The 20,234-nt window shown below is 47.8% G+C and overlaps 1 protein-coding gene across 1 annotated transcript; it reads right to left on the bottom strand.

Annotated features, from left to right (window-relative positions):
- Positions 1-7,914: 7,914 nt before the first annotated feature.
- On the bottom strand, positions 7,915-19,262 carry LOC115082556 (zinc finger protein 260-like). The gene is made up of 2 exons (XM_029586771.1): positions 19,208-19,262; positions 7,915-11,467 (listed from the first exon to the last, which is right to left on the bottom strand). The coding sequence occupies exons 1-2, from the start codon at positions 19,239-19,241 to the stop codon at positions 9,414-9,416; spliced, it is 2,088 nt and encodes a 695-aa protein (XP_029442631.1). The 5' UTR covers positions 19,242-19,262; the 3' UTR covers positions 7,915-9,413.
- Positions 19,263-20,234: the final 972 nt, after the last annotated feature.

The raw sequence follows: 20,234 nt of genomic DNA, 5'->3' as shown, positions 1-20,234 counted from the left end.
CTCCAGGAGCAGGGGCCCAGGAGGGAAGACTGGGAGCTCAGATTCATACATTATACCTGGAAGGAGAGCATCAGCTTGATGAGGAAGGAAGCAATCCTGGAGCTAGGACCTGCCCTCAGGATGATGGAGTATCCTCTAGCACTGAGAATAGTTCTCCAGGAGCAGGGACCCAGGAGGGAAGACTGGGAGCTCAGATTCATACATTATACCTGGAAGGAGAGCATCAGCTGATGAGGAAGGAAGCAATCTTGTAGCTAGGACCTGCCCTCAAGATGATGTAGTATCCTCTAGCACTGATAATAGTTCTCCAGGAGCAGGGACCCAGGAGGGAAGACTGGGAGCTCAGATTCATACATTATACCTGGAAGGAGAGCATCAGCTGATGAGGAAGGAAGCAATCTTGTAGCTAGGACCTGCCCTCAAGATGATGTAGTATCCTCTAGCACTGATAATAGTTCTCCAGGAGCACGGGCCCAGAAGGGAAGACTGGGAGCTCAGATTCATACATTATACCTGGAAGGAGAGCATCAGCTTGATGAGGAAGGAAGCAATCCTGTAGCTAGGACCTGCCCTCAAGATGATGTAGTATCCTCTAGCACTGAGAATAGTTCTCCAGGAGCAGGGACCCAGGAGGGAAGACTGGGAGCTCAGATTCATACATTATACCTGGAAGGAGAGCATCAGCTTGATGAGGAAGGAAGCAATCCTGTAGCTAGGACCTGCCCTCAGGATGATGGAGTATCCTCTAGCACTGAGAATAGTTCTCCAGGAGCACGGGCCCAGGAGGGAAGACTGGGAGCTCAGATTCATACATTATACCTGGAAGGAGAGCATCAGCTGATGAGGAAGGAAGCAATCTTGTAGCTAGGACCTGCCCTCAAGATGATGTAGTATCCTCTAGCACTGATAATAGTTCTCCAGGAGCAGGGACCCAGGAGGGAAGACTGGGAGCTCAGATTCATACATTATACCTGGAAGGAGAGCATCAGCTGATGAGGAAGGAAGCAATTTTGTAGCTAGGACCTGCCCTCAAGATGATGTAGTATCCTCTAGCACTGATAATAGTTCTCCAGGAGCACGGGCCCAGAAGGGAAGACTGGGAGCTCAGATTCATACATTATACCTGGAAGGAGAGCATCAGCTTGATGAGGAAGGAAGCAATCCTGTAGCTAGGACCTGCCCTCAAGATGATGTAGTATCCTCTAGCACTGAGAATAGTTCTCCAGGAGCAGGGACCCAGGAGGGAAGACTGGGAGCTCAGATTTATACTTTATACAATGAGCAGGAGAAACTCTCTGTGATCCAAAGCTGCAGCCAAGCAATTTGGTACCTATGGCACCTTCACCCATGCAAGAAAACCTGACACTGCGAGTTAGGATACTCTGTCAGCAATGCCCAAGGCTGGTAGAGCCTTCCATCCCCATCCCAGCTTGTCACATCCGCCTTACACATAATTAAAAGTTATACATTTATAATAACAGATTTTACATGAAAAGGGATATTCAAACTACAGTCTTCTGAGATAAACTATCACTTACAATATGTATATTTACATGCAATGCTGTGGTGCTGGCCAGAAAACTCTGCAAAACAGTTGGAGGCCAAATTATATTAGGCCTCCTATAACACACAATGGGCCCTCTGAAAGCCACAAGAAAACAGAATTACAATACAATCCATTTTCTATATCAAAACAGCACAACTACCAGCACTCAAACAGCATCAAACCTACCTATGAAAAGATAACAATGCAAACATTACAAAAGGCCCTAAAAAACTAAAACATTCCCTAATAGGAAAACAGAAGAAGCCAAGCTGCTATAGATCTCTATACAGAAACCGTACACTAGCAGAATACCTCTCCTCGTCACACATGCAGAATACAGACAGACCCTCACCAAATACAGACTAAACAGATCATAAAATATAAATGGAAAAGTGCAGACAAAAGCTGAACTGGAAATCGCAAGAAGCCAGACTCTGAATGCAGTGCAACAATGGTCACCACATCTCAAAAAGGTGCAGAGAAGGGTGACCAAAATGATAAGGGGCATTGAACGGCTGCTCTATGAGGAAAGGCTAAAGAAGTTAGGGCTGTTCAGCTTGGAGAAGAGACGACTGACGGGGGATATGATAGAAGTCTACAAAATCATGAAAGGACTTGAACAAGTTAATGTAAATCAGTTATTTACTCTCTCAGATAATAGAAGGACCAGGGGGCACTCCATGAAGTTAGCAAGTAGCTCATTTAAAACAAATTGAGGTAAATTCTTTTTCACTCAGTTCATAGTTAAGCTCTGGAATTCATTGCCAGAGGATGTGGTTACAACAATTAGCATAACTGGGTTTAAAAAAGGTTTGGATAAGATCATAGAGGAAAAATCCATAAACTATTACTGTTACGTGTCCCGGCCGCGGTAGGCACACGCCCAGGCCTACTCACCCCAGGATCTCAGCTGCAAGCTCCGGTTCATCTTCGCTCGAGGCAGTGGGCAGCCGTCTCCGTCCCCGAGTGCCTGCAGCCTCCTCTGCTGCTTCTCACTCCTGTGTGGCTCCTTCTTGCGCCCGGCGGGCCTCCCCGAGCGGGCCGCGGAGTGACGCTGCCGTCCTGCTTCCTCTGGACCCTGGCTTAGGCGCACACACAACTCCCCGATTCTTAAAGGGGCCACGGTGGGAAAATAGCCCGCAGCCCGATATGATGACATCAATGGGCCTCTGTATAAAGGCAAGGCCCAGCCACTTGTTCCCTGCCTTGACAACAGTTTTCCACGATTGTTCATGTGCTCATTGTCCTCCGTTCCTGGTTCCTGTAATTGTTACTTGTTCCTGTTCCTGTTGTCCTTCCTGACTCCAGCTCCTGACTCCGTTCCTGGTTCCTGTACTTATTTGATCCTTCGTCTTCTCCTTGTCCCCTTGGACTGACTCTCTGGCTTTGACCCCTGCTTCGTTGGACTCCGCTTGGACTGACTCTTTGGCTATGACCTCTGCTTCATTGGATTCCGCTTCGACTGACTCTCTGGCTTCGACCCATGCTTCGTTGGACTACACTTGTATTGATCTCCTGACTCTGACCCTTGCTTCGCTTCCTCGTACCTTGTCTGTTTGCCGCCTAGCCAGACTTCAGCTTGCCTATCACTACTCTTCTGTTTCCTACAGACTTGGCCTTTTAGGCTTTTGCCTTCTATTACCTGGACGCCCCTTGTCCTACACTGTTTCTTTGGCGTCCAGGTCTTTGGAACCCTGCCTCATCCGGACCTTCCCTGGTCCTCTGTCTCCTCTGCTGGTCCCTGGCGCACCCTTGCTACCACCTACTGGGAGTCGTCACACGGAGGCCCGCCTAAGACCAGCGGCCCTGGCACCCAAGGGCTCAACCTGCGGGGAACGAGGGCTGGTATTGGCGAAGCTCCAGTCGGCCTCCGTCTCCTGGTCTGCTCCGCTTCCTGAAGGTGGGGACATAAGAACATAAGAAATTGCCATGCTGGGTCAGACCAAGGGTCCATCAAGCCCAGCATTCTGTTTCCAACAGAGGCCAAACCAGGCCACAAGAACCTGACAATTATCCAAAAACTAAGAAGATCCCATGCTACTGATGCAATTAATAGCAGTGGCTATTCCCTAAATAAACTTGATTAATAGCCATTAATGGACTTCTCCAAGAACTTATCCAAACCTTTTTTGAACCCAGCTACACTAACTGCACTAACCACATCCTCTGGCAACAAATTCCAGAGCTTTATTGTGCGTTGAGTGAAAAAGAATTGTCTCTGATTAGTCTTAAATGTGCTACTTGCTAACTTCATGGAATGCCCCCTAGTCCTTCTATTATTCGAAAGTGTAAATAACCGAGTCACATCTACTCGTTCAAGACCTCTCATGATCTTAAAGACCTCTATCATATCCCCCCTCAGCCGTCTCTTCTCCAAGCTGAACAGCCCTAACCTCTTCAGCCTTTCCTCATAGGGGAGCTGTTCCATCCCCTTTATCATTTTGGTTGCCCTTCTCTGTACCTTCTCCATCGCAACTATATCTTTTTTGAGATGCAGCGACCAGAATTGTACACAGTATTCCAGGTGCGGTCTCACCATGGAGTGATACAGAGGCATTATGACATTTTCCGTTTTATTAACCATTCCCTTCCTAATAATTCCTAACATTCTGTTTGCTTTTTTGACCCGTAGGGCTTGCCCTGTGGGTAGCGTCAACCCCACCTCGGGCCAAGGGTCCACCACCAGCGCAAAAGATTGCCAAGGTCATGGACTTGGCGGAGGCATCCTCCCTCCAGGCCATTCCGAGTCTGGCCTGGGGTTTCTGCTGATGGCAGAAGAGGAGCTCCTAGGGTTGCTTGGACCATAAGCAGATGTTCTGGGCAAAGGGCAGGGGCAGGCAGCGGACAGATGCATCTGTGGTCAGGAAGAGGTCAGAGGCAGGCAGCGGTCAGGCATATTCGGGATCAGGCAAAAGTCAAAACCAGGGAATCTGTCCGAGAGGAGGGATGGATGGGCAGAGCAGGTAGGTGAGGAGAAGAGCAGGCAGGCAATGAGGAGGAAACTGAACAACTGAAGACAAGGACGCTGGAACTGGAGACATTACACTAGTAGCAACACGCTCTACTGAGCACTAAGTGACCTGTTGCTGAGGCAGTGACAGAATGCCAGCAGCGACCTTTTATAGGCCTGGATGGGTGATGTCATCATCTGACACCATCAGGACTTTCCAGCCGCTGGCCCTTTAAATGGAGGAGCGCTGGGCTTGCGCACACCTAAGGAAAGGTGCGTCAAGGAGGCCCAGCAACGTCCTGCCGCATGGGAAGCTAGCGGCGTCCGGCTGTGACACAAGTGTGGTGTCCAGCCTCGTGGTGGGCCAGAGTCTTCAGGCCGTGTCAGAAGAGAAGAAAGGTGGTCCGGGAAGGTGGTCCAGGAAGGGAGGTGCCTTTCTATATACATGTTACGGTCCCGGGCTCTACCCCGGTCCCTCCACCTACCTCGGGGACGGCCCGGGCCGTTTCGAGACTGCCTCGGGCCTGCACTGCCTCCGTCGCGTCTCTCCCTCCTCTGGGGAGATGCTGACGATCCGCTGCTGCTGGCCCCGCCCCCCAGGCGCGTGCACGGGGAGGAGTTCCTTTTAAAGGGGCCAGCGCGGGAAAACTCAAGCCCTGCCTCAGATGACGTCAGACGTAATCAGGGTATTTAAACCCTGCTTCTGGACATCTTCAGTGCCTTGCAACGAGGTTCACTCAGTCCCCTGAGTTGCTAGTTGCTGCTTTGGATCTTGGATCATCTCTTCTACTTCTGGCTTCTGACCTGGCTCCGTCCAATGACTCTGTTTCCAGCTTCCTGCTTTGGCTTCGGACCTGCTTTGGACCTCTGACTTCTGACCCGGCTTCGTTCCTGGACTCCGACTTCTGCTTCCTCCGCCTCCTCAAGTATCCGGTTCTTGCTGGCCCAGGGAATTCTCCAAAGTCCCAGCGGCTCGGGCTCTCATGAGCTCCTCCCGGGGGAGCTGCAGGCTTCCGAGGGTGAAGACTCTTCCAGCCTCCTGGGTCCTGCTATCCTCATCAACCATCTCTTCGGCCGCTTCCTGGATCCTTGGTTGCATAGGGTCCCACCTAAGTCCAAGAGGTCCGGGTCCTTGGGCTCCTCCTGGGGGGACCTCGGACTTCCAGTGGTGAAGCCTTCTTTGAAGCCTCTCTTCAGCTCTGCCCCCCGGCTGCGACGCCCACTGTGGGTCCCCGCAGTGCAACACTTGCAGTCTCAGCTGCCCCAAGGATCCATGACCATAACAATACAGGCCTTCTACATCGGCACTTCACACCCAGAATCAAGATGCATAACCATTTCCACGTCTACTTTGCAGAATCTGCATTTGTTTCATCATTTTTCCTATGCTTGCTGTGAACTATGTTGTCCATAGTCCACTATACTGTGCTGCAATTATCCATCTCTCATCTATAGTTTAGGGTCTTGGCCATTCCAGTGTCAGGTTTTGATCCATGTGGGATTGCAGAAATAACTCTCAGTATTTCCACCTGTCTTTGTGCTTTACCTAATTGCTTTTCCTTGTTTGCTGTTCTGAGTCATTTCTCTTGTTTTCTAAATTCTTTCCCATCATGCCCTGGAATATTCTCATGCATTCGTTCAATTCATCGAAACTATGGCCTAAGCTTAAAAATGGAGACCGAGACCCAAGATGGCTGCTAACTAGAAGGACGTGTGAACGGAGAACTCCTCAGTTGAATTGAATTACCTAAGAAAACGATGCCCCATACGAAGAGGAAGGGGACAGTCAGGACGGAGACCCCGACTAACCTGACTCCTACACCTTCTCAGACGGTAATTGAGGGATTCTTCTCACCGAGAAATGCTAGAACCCTGGGAGAGGAGTCCGCTGTTGGCTTCGGGGTGGAGCCAATAGTGACGCCATTGGACCTGCACATCTCGTTAAGCCCCGGGGCTCCCGTGACGCCAGAGCCGCCTCGAGTCGCGCAGTCCCTGGTATTGGGGGAGGCCAAATGTCCGGAGGAGTCGGAGGTGCTCGATCCAATCAGGGAGATAACCAGGGAAGGAGGAGCGCGACCTAAGGCCAGTGACCCGCTGATGCGAGGAAGCAGTGGCAGTGGAGAAGGGAACTGTTTGGAACCGCTGACCTCTACACCTGAGAGGCACTCTGGCAAGGCAACGACCTCAGTTTTGAGGCAGGAACGACGCCAGCAAGGTACAGGGAGTGAAATGGCTAGTTCGAGAGAGGATCAAGTAACTGGAATAACTCTGGAAAATGTTTGGTCAGTGTTGATGGAGTTAAAAACCTCAATCGTAAATTTAAATTCAACACTGTCTGAAACCCAAAATCGTATAGTTCAGATTGACCCAGTGGTATCAGCATATACTAAGAAATTGGAGGATTTGGATGTCGGGTTTCTCAAATGCAAAAAATGGTGAACAGATGCATGCTAGAACGATAGAGAATATGGAAAACGAGGGAAGATATAATAATTTAAGAGTATTAAATTTTCCAAAGGTTAAGCTTATCTCCCCTTTTGAGCAATTTAAAAATTATATGATTGAAAATCTTCAATTATCCTTGGAAACTTTACCAACAATACTTAAGATCTTTTTTGTGATACCTGGAAAGAAAAAGGAGAAGGATCAGCAATTTAAAGATTCACAGATTATGACTAATCTTACAGATTTTTTGGAAACAACAATGGAGGAACAGATTGAATACCGTGGGACTCTTTGTGTAAGATTTGCTCTGGCTTCTGACAGAGATAAAATATTGAAGCTTTCCCTTTGGAATAGAGAGAAGTCCTATTTAGGACATAAAATCTGGGTATTTCCAGATATTTCCAGAACTACGCAACTGAGAAGAAAAAACTTCCTTCAAATGACCCAGGAGGTGAAAAATCTTCGCGCTCAGATGACCATTTATTTTCCAAGTAAATGTGTAGTTAAATATAGTAATGAAAGATTTGTATTTCTTGATCCACCCAAATCACGTCAATTTCTTGATGCACGTTTACCTAAATGATATAATGTTACCTGGTCATGGGATATGGTGATAGAACGTTTTAACCTTCTAAATGCCTTATGATTGCTATTGTTGCTCCGTTTTGAAACTTGGATCTCCTAACTATTACCTTATAATGGGAGTATTTCCTTTATTTAGAATATACTGGCTAGGAATTTTGTTTTTCTTCTTATGATTGCTTGATGTATTTTGAACTAGCCGATAATTTGTTATGTGATATTGAATGTAATGGTTAGCCATTCAATGACAAGCTGTTACTTGCTGTCCATTTTGTTTGAAAATGCATAAATTAAAAAAAAAATGGAGACCAGTTTTAACCATTCACTTTTGTACTTCAACACTGTGATGCCAAGCGGTCAGGACTAGTCAGAGAAGAGACTCCACGCTGGGTTCCGGCAATAATCTTTATCAATATCTTTATTGTTCAGCAATAATAAACAAAACAGTTAAGCTGCTTTGAGCACTTCAATAAAATCATTGCAACTTACAGTTCATATTCTCGAGGCCTCCGTCTCTCTCTCCCTGGGCCTCCCTCATTGCTCTGGCCCTGTTCTCTTAACCCTGCTTGCAGTGCCCCATCCTATCCCAGAATCCCTTGCTGGGTTTGGGCTTAAGGAGGACCAGTACAGATAGCTGTACCCAGTCCTTTAAGGTGCTCGGAGGGAGTTTCTTACATGCTTCCTCACAAACACTTTTGACCATTGGGATATGTTGATGCTGTTAGGTACAGTATATTTGAGGGCCTATAATAGCAGCTCTATATGCACAATCTTTTTATATAAGACCCACACTACCCTCATATTAGGGAATGTGCCATCCTGGCATGCACTTATTCTCGCAGATTACATGGTAGGAATGGAAGAGTTTTCTGTAAAGCCGACAGATCTTTATCAGGTCAGTCTACTATTCCGAAACAATGGGAGAGTGCGGGAATTGGACGTTGATAGCCTGGATCTTATTCCCTGCTGTTAAAAAGCTTTTCAATATCCATTGTTAATTGGTTTTTTTTTGGGGGGTGTTTCCTTGGAAGAAGACACGTTCTTCCTGATGTTAGCCATTATGTTATTAGTACTGGCTCTCTGATGGATTGATTTCAGCAGTTTGCCAGGTGTTAGTGGAAAGATGTTAAACATTTGAGCCAAAAGTTGTACAGGCCATCAGGGCCAGGGCACTTCCAATTTGGGATTCTTCTTAACCTGGTCTCCAGCTCTTTTGCTGTTACTTCAGCTCATGCCATTGTTTTGAATTGCCTTTTCCATATTCTCCTCCATGCTGGTCAGCCATTCTGCTTTTCTGTTATACTCTAAGGGATCTGAACAAACCCTTAGCATTACTGTCCAAATTCACAATTAAATAAGCTTCTCTCAAGCTTTTCTTCACACACTTTTAACTATAGCAGATTACTATTTCCGCATGTCTCTGTTGGTAAATATTAACTTAAAACTAAATTTCCTTTCACACAAATTTCTCTTCAAAGGTTTTCTTTGTCTTAGTAGAGCTGTACCATTGGGTTAAAATGCAACCCATATCTGCTAGGGTTGAGGACTTTCCTTAGCTAACCATTTCTTGTTAAAACAACAACAAAAAAACAAAACAAACAAAAAAAAATCTACTTTTCTCTCAGATCCTCCTTTCCAAATCTCCCTGCAATCTGGCTAAAAAAATGTTCCTTTGCCAGGGGCTCCACTCAATTACTTGTTTGCTTTTCTATCCTGTCAAAGTGCTCTGTTTCTCTCCTTCCTGCAGGAGCTCTTCAGGTCAGCAGAAATTAATTAAAATAAAACACAAAAACTAATGGAGCTAATGCAGCTCTTCTTCTCTCTCCCCCAGGACCATTTTTCAGGGGTCCAGGGAAAAAATGATTTTATTTTTTTAACTCTGCTACATAGTTAAGGATCTTCTTTCATGCCAGTGTGTAGAGTATGGTGGCTTGTGAGGTGTTTCTTTTGAATGAAACTTTTACCACAAACAGAACATGAAAATGGTCTCTCACCACTGTGTATTTTTATATGTCTTGTGAGGTGTGCCCTCTGAGTGAATCGTTTGCCACACACAGAACATGGATAAGGTTTCTCACCAGTGTGTATTTTCTGGTGTTCTCGGAGATTTGCCATCTGAAAGAAGCTTTTACCACACTCAGTGCATGAAAATGGCTTGATGCCTGTGTGGATTATCTGGTGGCTAGCGAGGAGGCTCTTCTGAAAGAAGCTTTTATTACATTGATCACATGGAAAAGGTCTCTCGCCTGCATGGATTTTCTGGTGAGATATTAGTGCATCCTTGCGACTGAAACTTTTTTCACATTCAGAACATGAATAAGGTCTCTCACTAGAGTGTATGTTTTGATGTCTTGTGAGGTTTTTTTTCTGAATGAACTGTTTACCACATTCAGTACATATAAATTGTTTCTCACGGGGAAAATGGATTTTCTGATGTTGTGAGAGGTCTGACATCCTAATGAAACATTTTTCACATTTAGTACATGAAAATGGTCTCTCCTCAGTATGCGTAGCTTGATGCTTTGTGAGGTGTTTCTTCTGACAGAAGCTTTTACCACACTTAGTACATGAAAGAGTTTTCCCACTTTCAAAACATGGAAATGGTCTCTCACCAGTCTGATGTCTTGCGAGATTTGCTTTTCGACGGAAGCTTTTCCCACACTCAGTACATGTAAATGGTTTGAAACCTGTGTGTATTTTCTGATGTTGGGAGAGGTCTGTCTTTCTCATGAAACTTTTTCCACATTTAGAACATAAAAATGGTCTCTCTCCTGTGTGGATTTTCTGGTGAAATAGTAGCATATACTTGCTAATAAAGCCTCTCTCACATTCAGAACATGAAAATGGTCTCTCACCAGTGTGTATGTTGTTATGAATTGTGAGGCTTTCCTTTCGGCAGAAGCTTTTCCCACATTCAGTGCATGTAAATGGTTTACCACCTGTGTGAACTTTCTGATGTTGTGAGAGATATCTGTTCCTAGTGAAACATTTTCCACATTTAGTACATGAGAATGGTCTCTCGCCTGTGTGGATTTTCTGGTGTGATATAAGTGTATACTTGCTAATGAAGCTTTTCTCACATTCAGAGCATGAAAATGGTCTCTCACCTGTGTGTATGTTTTTATGGCTTGCAAGGTTTGCCTTTCGACAGAAGCTTTTCCCACACTCATTGCATGTAAATGGTTTGCTGCCTGTGTGGATTTTCTCATGTTGTGAGAGATATCTCTTCCTAACAAAACTTCTTCCACATTTAGTACATGAGAATGGTCTCTCTCCTGTATGGAGTTTCTGGTGAAATTTCAGCTTACCTTTGCTAACAAAGCATTTTTCACATTCAGAACATGGAAATGGTTTCTCATTAGTGTGTATTTTTTTATGTTGTTTTAGGGCATCTTTGCGCATGAAACTTTTGCTGCAATCAAGGCATGGAAAGGGTCTCTCTCTTGTATGTGTTCTTAGATGTACTTTTCGATTGTTCCTCCAATTGAAACTTTTCTGATATTCAGCACGTGGAAATGGTTTTCTGACTTTGTGGGATTTCTGGTGCAATATTAAATGTGACTTTTTATCAAAGCTTTTTCCAGATGTGTCACACAGAAAGGATTTATTCTCTTTCCCCTCTCTGTGTTGGAAATCAGAAGTCATTTGATTACTGTTAATACTTTGGAAGGGTCTCTCTGCTCTTGGGTATCTCTGCTGCTCGGGGATGTCTGTGAGCTCCCTGTCACTTCTCTCACACTCAGTGACTCCATCCAATGAGTCTCCTGCAGAGTCTTGCTGCTTCTTTTCTGATTCCTGCTGACTATTCTTTGTGTTTCTCCTCTCACTCCCCTGGAAATCATTCTCAAAGACATTTCTTGATTGTATTGGGAACAGTCCCAGTTGAATAAGATATTCTTCTCGATTCTCCTCCCTTTTCTCTTCCTGTGTGATCTCATTACCTGCTGGACATTAAAAAAGGAAATAACCATGGATTAGAGACAAGGAAATATTACTGGGAACCTGATCCAACAATGCCCTGGGACTCACACACAGTGATACAACTGGCACATATTTAACCAATCACTTGTGAATACGGAAAGTTACCAATTACCAGAGCTCAGAGTCAGAGGTCATACAGCGACAATAAGGGAATTCCAAGACTGATCATTAACCTTGCCAAAATATTATCAGATATTTTAGAATAAATTATTTATCCACAGAAAAAGGAAGTACAAAACTTTGTGGGTGCCTTTTCCCAGGGAAACTTTCAACGGAGAAATTACTTACCTGATAATTTCGTTTTCCTTGCGTGTAAACAGATGGACTCAGGACCAGTGTTATGCTCCCCTGCCATCAGAATGAGACAGAGCAAGCTGACGACAAAGTATACATAATCCTGCAGTGACCCCAGCTTGCCGGTATTCTCTTAAAAAAAACAAACTGTGGACAGACTAGCAAAAAACATGATTAAAAACAGATAACCAGAACTGTACTCAACCAACCATAAACACTGAACTCACATAAGATCCTAGGTACCCCAAGCTAGGGACTGGATGAACACTTACCAGTAATCCCTTGGGACCCAGAGCCCCGCAAGAGAACTATTGACACACTCATGTGGCAGCCGTGGGCAGGAAGCTGAGTCCATCTGTCCACATTAAGGAAAACAAAATTATCAGGTAAGTAATGTCTCCATTTCCTAGTGTTTAAACAGATGGACTCAGGACCAGTGGGATGTACCAAAGCTACTCCCCAACAAGGTGGGAGGCTGCCGCGGTCCAGTCAACACCACACGTGCAAAGGCTGCATCCTTCCGGGCCTGCACATCCAGACGATAAAACCTGGAAAAAATGTATAAGGAGGACCACATCGCAGCTCGGCAGATAGCGACGGGAGACAACCATGTAACCGCCGCCCATGACACTGCCTGAGCTCTAGTGGAATGAGCCCCAACTTGAGTAGAAAATGGCTTTCCATCATCCACATATGTGGCCGTGACCACCTCCTTAATCTGAACTATTGTAGCCCAAGAAGCCAGAGCGCCCTGCTTACCCCCGCCATGGAGAACAAACAGGCGAGCCATCTGTCAGAGACTCATACCTCACGACAAGACGCTTAACATCCAAGAAGCATAAAAGGCTAAACTCCTCCGCATCCCTGACCTTATCCAGGGATGGCAAGGAGATGGACTGATTCAAATTAAACTCCGAGACCACCTTAGGCAAGAAGGATGGAACAGTTCACAGCTGTAATGCCCCCAAAGTCACCCAAAGGAATGGCTCCCAGCAAGACAAGGCCTGCAGCTCAGAAATCCAACACACAGATCATATAGCCACCAGGAAAACAGTCTTCAAGGTCAACAGCCGCAAGGAAAGGCTATGCAGTGGTTGGAACGTAGGGCCCGCCAAAAGTCCAGCACCAGATTAAGAGCCCACAATGGAACCGGTAACCTCAAGGGAGGCCTAAGGTGCTTCAGTCCCTTCAAAAAACAGGCCATATCAGGATGAGACGACAAGGAAATACATTTCACCAGGCCTCTGAAACAGGCAAAAGCTTGTGCCTGCACCTTAAAGGAATTAAGGGCCAATCCTTTATTCAACCCATCCTGCAAAAAATCCAGAATGAGTGGGATTGTAATTGAATGAGGAACACCCTGCTCCTTACACCAGGCCTCAAAAACTCTCCAAACCCGCACAAAAGCCAACGAAGTGGAGAACTTGCGAGCGTGGAGTAAGGTGGCAATCACCACAGAGGAATAACCATGCATTAACAGATGAGCCCTCTCAAGGGCCAAACCGTAAGACAGAACCAAGTCGGATCCTCAAGAAGAACCGGTCCCTGCTGTAACAGACCCATGTGAGGTGGAAGACAAAGGGGTTTCCACTAGGAACCTTCGCAAATCTGCATACCACAGACACCTGGGCCAGTCCAGTGCCACCAGGAGTACCAGTCCCCTGTGGCCTTCAATCTTGTGAATTATCCTGCCCAGCAAGGGCCACGGAGGAAAGGCATAAAGCAATCTGTCTTCCAGCCAGACCTATATGAGAGCATCTATTCCCAGAGACTATGGATCTCTCCTGCGACTGTAGAATCGAGGAACCTTCACATTGCGAGAAGTCACCAGCAGGTCTAGGAACAGAAGGCCCCTGCGATCCACAATCAGCTGAAACGCCTCGGCTGACAACATCCACTCTCCTGGGTCCAGACTATCCCTGCTGAGAAAGTCCATTCTTACGTTGTCTTTTCCTGCAATGTGAGAGGCCGAAATCATCTGCAGATGATTTTCAGCCCATTCCATAAGTTGGTCTATTTCCTGCGACACTTGCTGGCTCTTGGTTCCTCCCTGGCGATATAGGCCACCATCGTTGTGTTATCTGACATCACGTGAACCGCTTGATCCTGCAGCCTGTGGCTGAACTGCAAGCATGCCAGCCATACTGCCCTGGCTTCCAGGCGATTGATGTTCCATCAGTACTCTTCAGAATTCCAACACCCTTGGGCCGTTAACTCCAGAGTGTGAGCCCCCCCAACTGTGGAGACTTGCATCTGTCGTGAGTACCAGCCAGGTCGGAAAGGATAAGGGAACTCCCTTTCTCAGATGATCCTCCTGCAACCACCACTGGAGGCGGGAACAGACTTCCATCAGCAAGTGGAGCCGAACTGCAAGGTTCTGAGACTGTGGGTTTCAACGAGACAGCACAGAGTGCTGAAAAGGATGCATATGTGCCCTTGCCCATGACATCACTTCTAGGGTAGCTGCCATCAAGCTGAGCACCTCTAGGTAAGACCAAACCGTCGGGCATATGGTGTTCACCAACTGACGCAATTGAGACATCAATTTCTGGATCCGAACTTCCGTTAGGAAAACGCTGTCCTGCCCCGTGTTGAACTGGACCCCCAGATACTCCAACGACTGGGAGGGCTGAAGATTGCTCTTGGTCAGGTTCACCAGCCAACTGAGCTCTTGCAATAAGGAGATCAAATTGTGTGTTACCAGGCGGCTCTCATCAGACAGTTGTCCAAATACAGGTGCACTAGGATCCCTTCTTTTCACAAGACCACCGATACTACCACCACAAACCTTGGAAAATGTTCTGGGAGCGATGGCTAGACCAAAGGGCAGCACCAAAACTGATAATGGCGCCCCAACACTGCAAAGTGTAGAAAGCGTTGGTGTTCCAATTGGATGGGAATATGAAGGTAAGCTTCTGACAGATCCAAGGAGGTTAGAAATCCCCCCCGACTGTACCACTATTATCCCAGAGTGTAAGGTTTCCATGCGAAAATGAATCACCTTCAAAGGATGATTGACCCTCTTGAGATCCAGGATGGGACAAGAGGAACCCTCTTTCTTGGGAACAATAAAATAAATGGAATATCGCCTCATAGTTTCTTGAGATGTGGGCACCAGAACCACAGCCCTCAGCCTGAGGAGCCTTTGAAGCATGAATCCCACTGCCTGCTTCTACTGCGGGGAGTGGCAAGGGGACACCATGAACACGTCCCAAGGAATACTGTGAAATTCCAATGCATATCCTTCTCGTATCACCTCCAGAATCTACTGGTTCAATGTGATGTCGACCCACCTCTTATATTTATTTATTTATTTATTTATTTATTTAAGGGTTTTTATATACCGCGGCTCGTTAGCAAACATCACCTCGGTTTACAATGAACATAAATTAGCAACAAGCTTTACAATCCAACATAATTAAATAGAGATACATCGCTGATAACATTAAATTATAATATAATTCAAATAAACTAAATTGACAGGGGCGTAAAGAGCCGGAGTATCAAATTAATGGTACATTATTAACAGTACAGATCTTACAAGGTCAGAATTAGATAATAGCTAAATAACAATATTAATAATATTGCAAGTAAATATGTCGCCAAAGTGTGTTTAGTGTTATTAAACAATAGATAGATAGGAATGGGAAGATAGAATTATATAAATGTCATATTATATATTTTTACAGAAAGGACAGGATCACAGAAGAGATCACAGAAGATTATAGAAGAGAGAGAGACATCCCTCTATTTCTTGCTCCGGAAGGTAGATCAGCAAACCTTCATTGGGAAGGTTCACTACCCGAGCCAACTCCTCTCTTGTACTGTCGGGGATGAAAAGACTGAGACCTACCAAAAGGCCGAGTCTGCTGAAAGGTCCACCCTCTGTAGGAACAAAAGCACCTGGAACCCCAGAGATGACCCGTCATACCAAAGGGATGATGTAACTGCTTCTTATCCTCCAGCAATCGAGGAACTGAAGACTCACCCCACTTAACTGGCTAGTTTTTCCAACTTACTCCCAAACAAGAGTGAGCCTTTAAAGGGCATCTTGGTAAAATTAGCTTTGGAAGTTATGTCAGCTGACCAATTTCGCAACTAGAGTTGATGCCTGGCCACTATGACTGAAGCCACTCCTCTGGCCAAGGTACGGACCAAATCCCAGCCTGCATCTGCTAAAAAGGAGGCAGTGGGTTCCATAACCGCTCTGGAATTCCCTCCAGACTCGTCAACTTCCTGAGAGAGAAGCAGACAAGATTGCTTCTTGTTGTGCCCTAGTGGCGCAATTTGTAAAGTCATCGCCACCATCTCAAAGGCTTGCTTAAGAATAGCCTCGATCCTATCTACATTCTTCAAGGCCGCTCCTCCCTCTGAGGATAGTCGTCCACTTAGAGACAGCACATACCAGTGCATCCACTTTGGGAAAACGTAAACGCTCTCTCACAGTTGGATCCAGGGGATACAGGCCTTCCAATGTTCGACCCCCTTTAAAGTTTTTTCTCTGGGTCATCCCATTCCAGATCAATCAATTGCTGAATGGCATCCATCACAGGGAAAAAACAAAAGACTTTACATAAGGAAACCAAAATGGGATTCTTCCTCGGCTGCAACATGGCATCCGAACCAGGGACACTCGGTTGTTCAAGGTCTGGGAAATCAGGGCCGGTAGTTCATCTCTATGAAAGAACGGCAAGATGGTGTGATACGGTTCGAGCCCTGGAGGAATTTCCCCATCTTCCAGGGAATCCGGATCAACCTCATCATCAAAGGGGAATGCGCACAAAAAATAAGCACCTAAAAGAAAGTGCGGCAAGGGGCACGCACAACCTGTGCACTAAGCTAAGTGTGTGAACAGTGTAAAATTTGTGCACGTAAAAGCGTGCCCCAAAAACGAGCGCACAACGCGTACGCAGAGCTGACACACTGCATACGCTGACAGCCTGTAGAGGGCAGCAGAGCATGCACAGGAGCACGTGAAAAATGTCATCGCGGCCTACCACATGGCAGGCAAGAAAAAAAACCTAAATATAGGGCCTAACCCAGTGGGGGCCGCTCAATCCTCCAGGCTGCCCAGTTCACCAACCCCAATGGGAGTGGGAGCAAATGTTGGTACGGCGGACCAAGCACGGAGACCGGAGGAAGTCCTGAAACCCCTCTCACTGTCTCTGATTGAAAGGTAAAACTTTAAACCTTACCTGAGCTCAGTGCTTACCAGCTGAGTACAGAGACGGTCTCCGGCTGCAGGGGGAAGGGCATCTGCCATCACCACCGCACTCAGCCTCCTGTACCCGCTGTCTTTCAGCTGAGCTAGCAGCTAAGTCCACGCCGGGAAACCCAGCCACCGGACCAAGGCACAGCTCTGAGGGACCACAGAAATCGCCTCAGGAATTATCAACTGGAGGAGGGAACCTTTAGGTATCACCGCTGGAGAGCGGGGCTTTCTTTTCCTTAATTTATACTTTCAAATTTCTCCTTCCAAAAAGCTCGAAGCAATCCCCATAGGGAGATGCACGTCCACCATCTGCTGGAGACGGAGAACACTGGCAGGCTGGGGTCACTGCAGGGTTATATGTACTGTGACGTCAGCTTGCTCCGTCTCCATCTGCTGGCAGGGAAGCATAAACCCACTGGTCCTGAGTCCATCTGTCTACACGCTAGGAAAAGAGAATTTACTCGTGCACTTTCCCTTGGAGAGAGCTGGGGCACGGTGCATAGTGAAAGAAACCACTGACTTTGCAGCCACCTGCAACCAATGTGAAAATGCTCCACTAAAATAGAGCACTTAGAATACATTTCAGCAGCTCTGGGAAAGTGGACGCTTGGTTTCTGCTTTCCTTGCCGGACCACCGCGCCTGTCAGGGAGCTGCGGGGATGTCACTCCGGGATCGTGGTTTCATGCAGAGAGCTACAGGGATGTCTCTCTGACACGGTGGGGCCCACAGAAGGAGCTCCTGAGAAGCCCCCGAGGGACAGAGGTTCTCTGTCGACAAGCGGGAATCAATTCAGCCACACAAGAGGGCGACCTCATGGGACAGCGCCGACGCAGGACGTGCGCTCTCTCTCTCTGCCAGCTCAGACAGAGGCCCTGCACATATCCCATCAGTGCTAGCTCCCAGAATCTCATCAGCCTCCCACATCTGCAAGCCATCCATCCGCTCAACGATTACGGCTGGAGTTTGGGCACAGTTACATACACATATTCCAGTAGCTCTCCCCCTTTGGTGTTGGTTATTGAACCGGTATAGGAGAAATTTACAACGCAGCTGGATTCCCAGTCTTCCACCGCACCTATACCAGAAGGAGCCAGAGGTTGAACAGGAGAAATTTCAGGCCTTCGTCTCTCCTAGAGACAGACCCTTGCCATTAGAGTCTTCACTCTTCATCACGCCCAGCCTGCTTCGGAGTTTTATTCCTAATCAGTCTTTTGGAGGATTCTCCAGGGATGCCCTCAGATCCCTCCGCCGGGTCCAGCTAAGAGGGCTGCACCGCTGGAAAATACGGCCTTCCCCACAAAACAATGGCGGACTCCAGTCCACTTCGATCGCAGGAAGAGGCGGAAACAGGCGAGCGCCTCCCTCAACAGCCCTGTGCCCGACCAAGACACCGGGCCTCTTCAAGATCTTCCGTCCAAAACGCTGCGGATATCACTTTTCTTTTTTTTTGCACTGCTGGATGCCAGGAAAATGGATCTGTATTACAGAGTCCGCCAGGGGCTCCGAGAGCTGCACGGCCACCTGACCCTGTTGAGGGGGGGGGGGGGGGGGTCATTTTTGAGAGCCGCACCGTCCAGCTTCGAATCTTAGGGAAAAGAGAGGCAGAAATAGGCAGCACCCTCGAAGGAAAAGCAGAATCCAGCCGCAGGCAAGGCTGGCCCGGTCACAGGGAGCCGTGGGGGCAGTGGTAAAAGGCAAGAAGCTCTCAGGGCGCAGCGCTCTCCTGGGAAGCGAAGAGAAGAGAAAAGAAAAAGGGTCCTCGGGAGTGCACGGCGGAGGGAGCTGCAACCTCCCCGGTACCCGGGCCCGCTGGACAGAGGAGCACAGGGCGCCGGGGTGTCCAAACGTGAGGGGGCCGGAAGTAGGCAGACAAGCCGCAGCCTCCCCCATTGGCCTGCGAACGCCTAAATCTGCTGCAGCCCGGAGAAACCTCCCGGGCCCTGCTGTTTGTGCATCGGGCTCTATAGCGGGGGCGGCTGGGATCCGAGGCCCTGGTCCCGCAGCCGTGGGCTCGGTCGGGGGCCCGCGAGGAGCTCCCTGGCAGCTCGGGTGAAATATCAGAATCCACGTAAATCAGGCAGGGTCTCGAGTGAGGAGACCCACAGCCCCCCGCCAGACCCAGAGCAAATGCAGGAGCTGCAACTCAGGAGAAAAGTCACAAACGAGCCTCGGTAAATCAGATCCTGCAGTCCTTACCCAGGGAGATGAGGGTCTCATAATTCTCCTTCATCACCTCCAGGTAAAGCTCCTTCTGCCCTTCATCTAAATACCCCCACTCCTCCTGGGAGAAAGAGACAGCGATGTCCTCAAACGTCACCCGCACCTGAAACACAAACCAGAAACACTCAGAGACACGTGGAGGGGCTCAGGATGCATTAGATCTCAGCTGAATTTATTATCCTCGCGTTTTATCATTAAACAGAGGATGCCAGGACCCCTCTCCCCCCCGGGGACTGCCAGGCTTGTTTCACCTGCATGCGGCCCTGGAGTCCGTTGTCTCTAAGGACCACAAGCTTTACACATTCTCTTAATAATTGAGATGCAGAATATCAGTTGTCAAGGCCCGGACAAAACCAGAGTTTAATCAAACAGGAGCCTGTGTGCTTTCATCTGCAGGGCTGTTTAACCAAACCATCCCCTCAGAGCGGAGAGCTGGGGCACATCTCTGTCTGCTGGAAGACCACCAAGCTCACCCACCTCCAGGCTGGGCCTTCATAACGAGCAGGCTACTTCCTAATTAGATCTGTGCAATGTATACCCCCATGCAGCCACCTCCTTCTTCCTCCCTAAAGGACCAACTCCTTCCACAGCTACGAGAAATCCTTGGAAATATCGAGGGGGGGGGGGGGGGGGATGCCTGGAACTGTCTCCCTGTGGAGGTGCTGGGGACAAGGACAGGGCACAGCCACAGGGGATCCCCCGAGGGAGCCACGGGGATGGTAAGGGCTGGATGCCCTGATAAAAGTATTTTTCAGCTGTTATGCTCCTGTATTTTCTATCCTGCAGTGTCTGTCTGCCTCCAATCCTTATGCACCCTGGGGTGGGGGGGATGGGATGAGTCCCAGGCTGCATCCCCTGCCCGTCTCCTACCTGCTGAGCAGAAAGCCCTGCAGCCATTCTCCTGCCCCTTCTCCAGAGCAGGATTTCCAGCCCCGGCTCCCTCCCTGCACGGTCCCTGGGGTGGGGGATGGGATCAGTCCCAGGCTGCATCCCCTGCCCCCCT

The sequence above is a fragment of the Rhinatrema bivittatum genome, unplaced genomic scaffold (genome assembly GCF_901001135.1).
Source record: "Rhinatrema bivittatum unplaced genomic scaffold, aRhiBiv1.1, whole genome shotgun sequence".
Lineage (NCBI taxonomy): Eukaryota > Metazoa > Chordata > Amphibia > Gymnophiona > Rhinatrematidae > Rhinatrema > Rhinatrema bivittatum.
The sequence above is the reverse complement of the archived record's forward strand: the minus strand, read 5'-3'. Positions and strand labels throughout refer to the sequence as shown.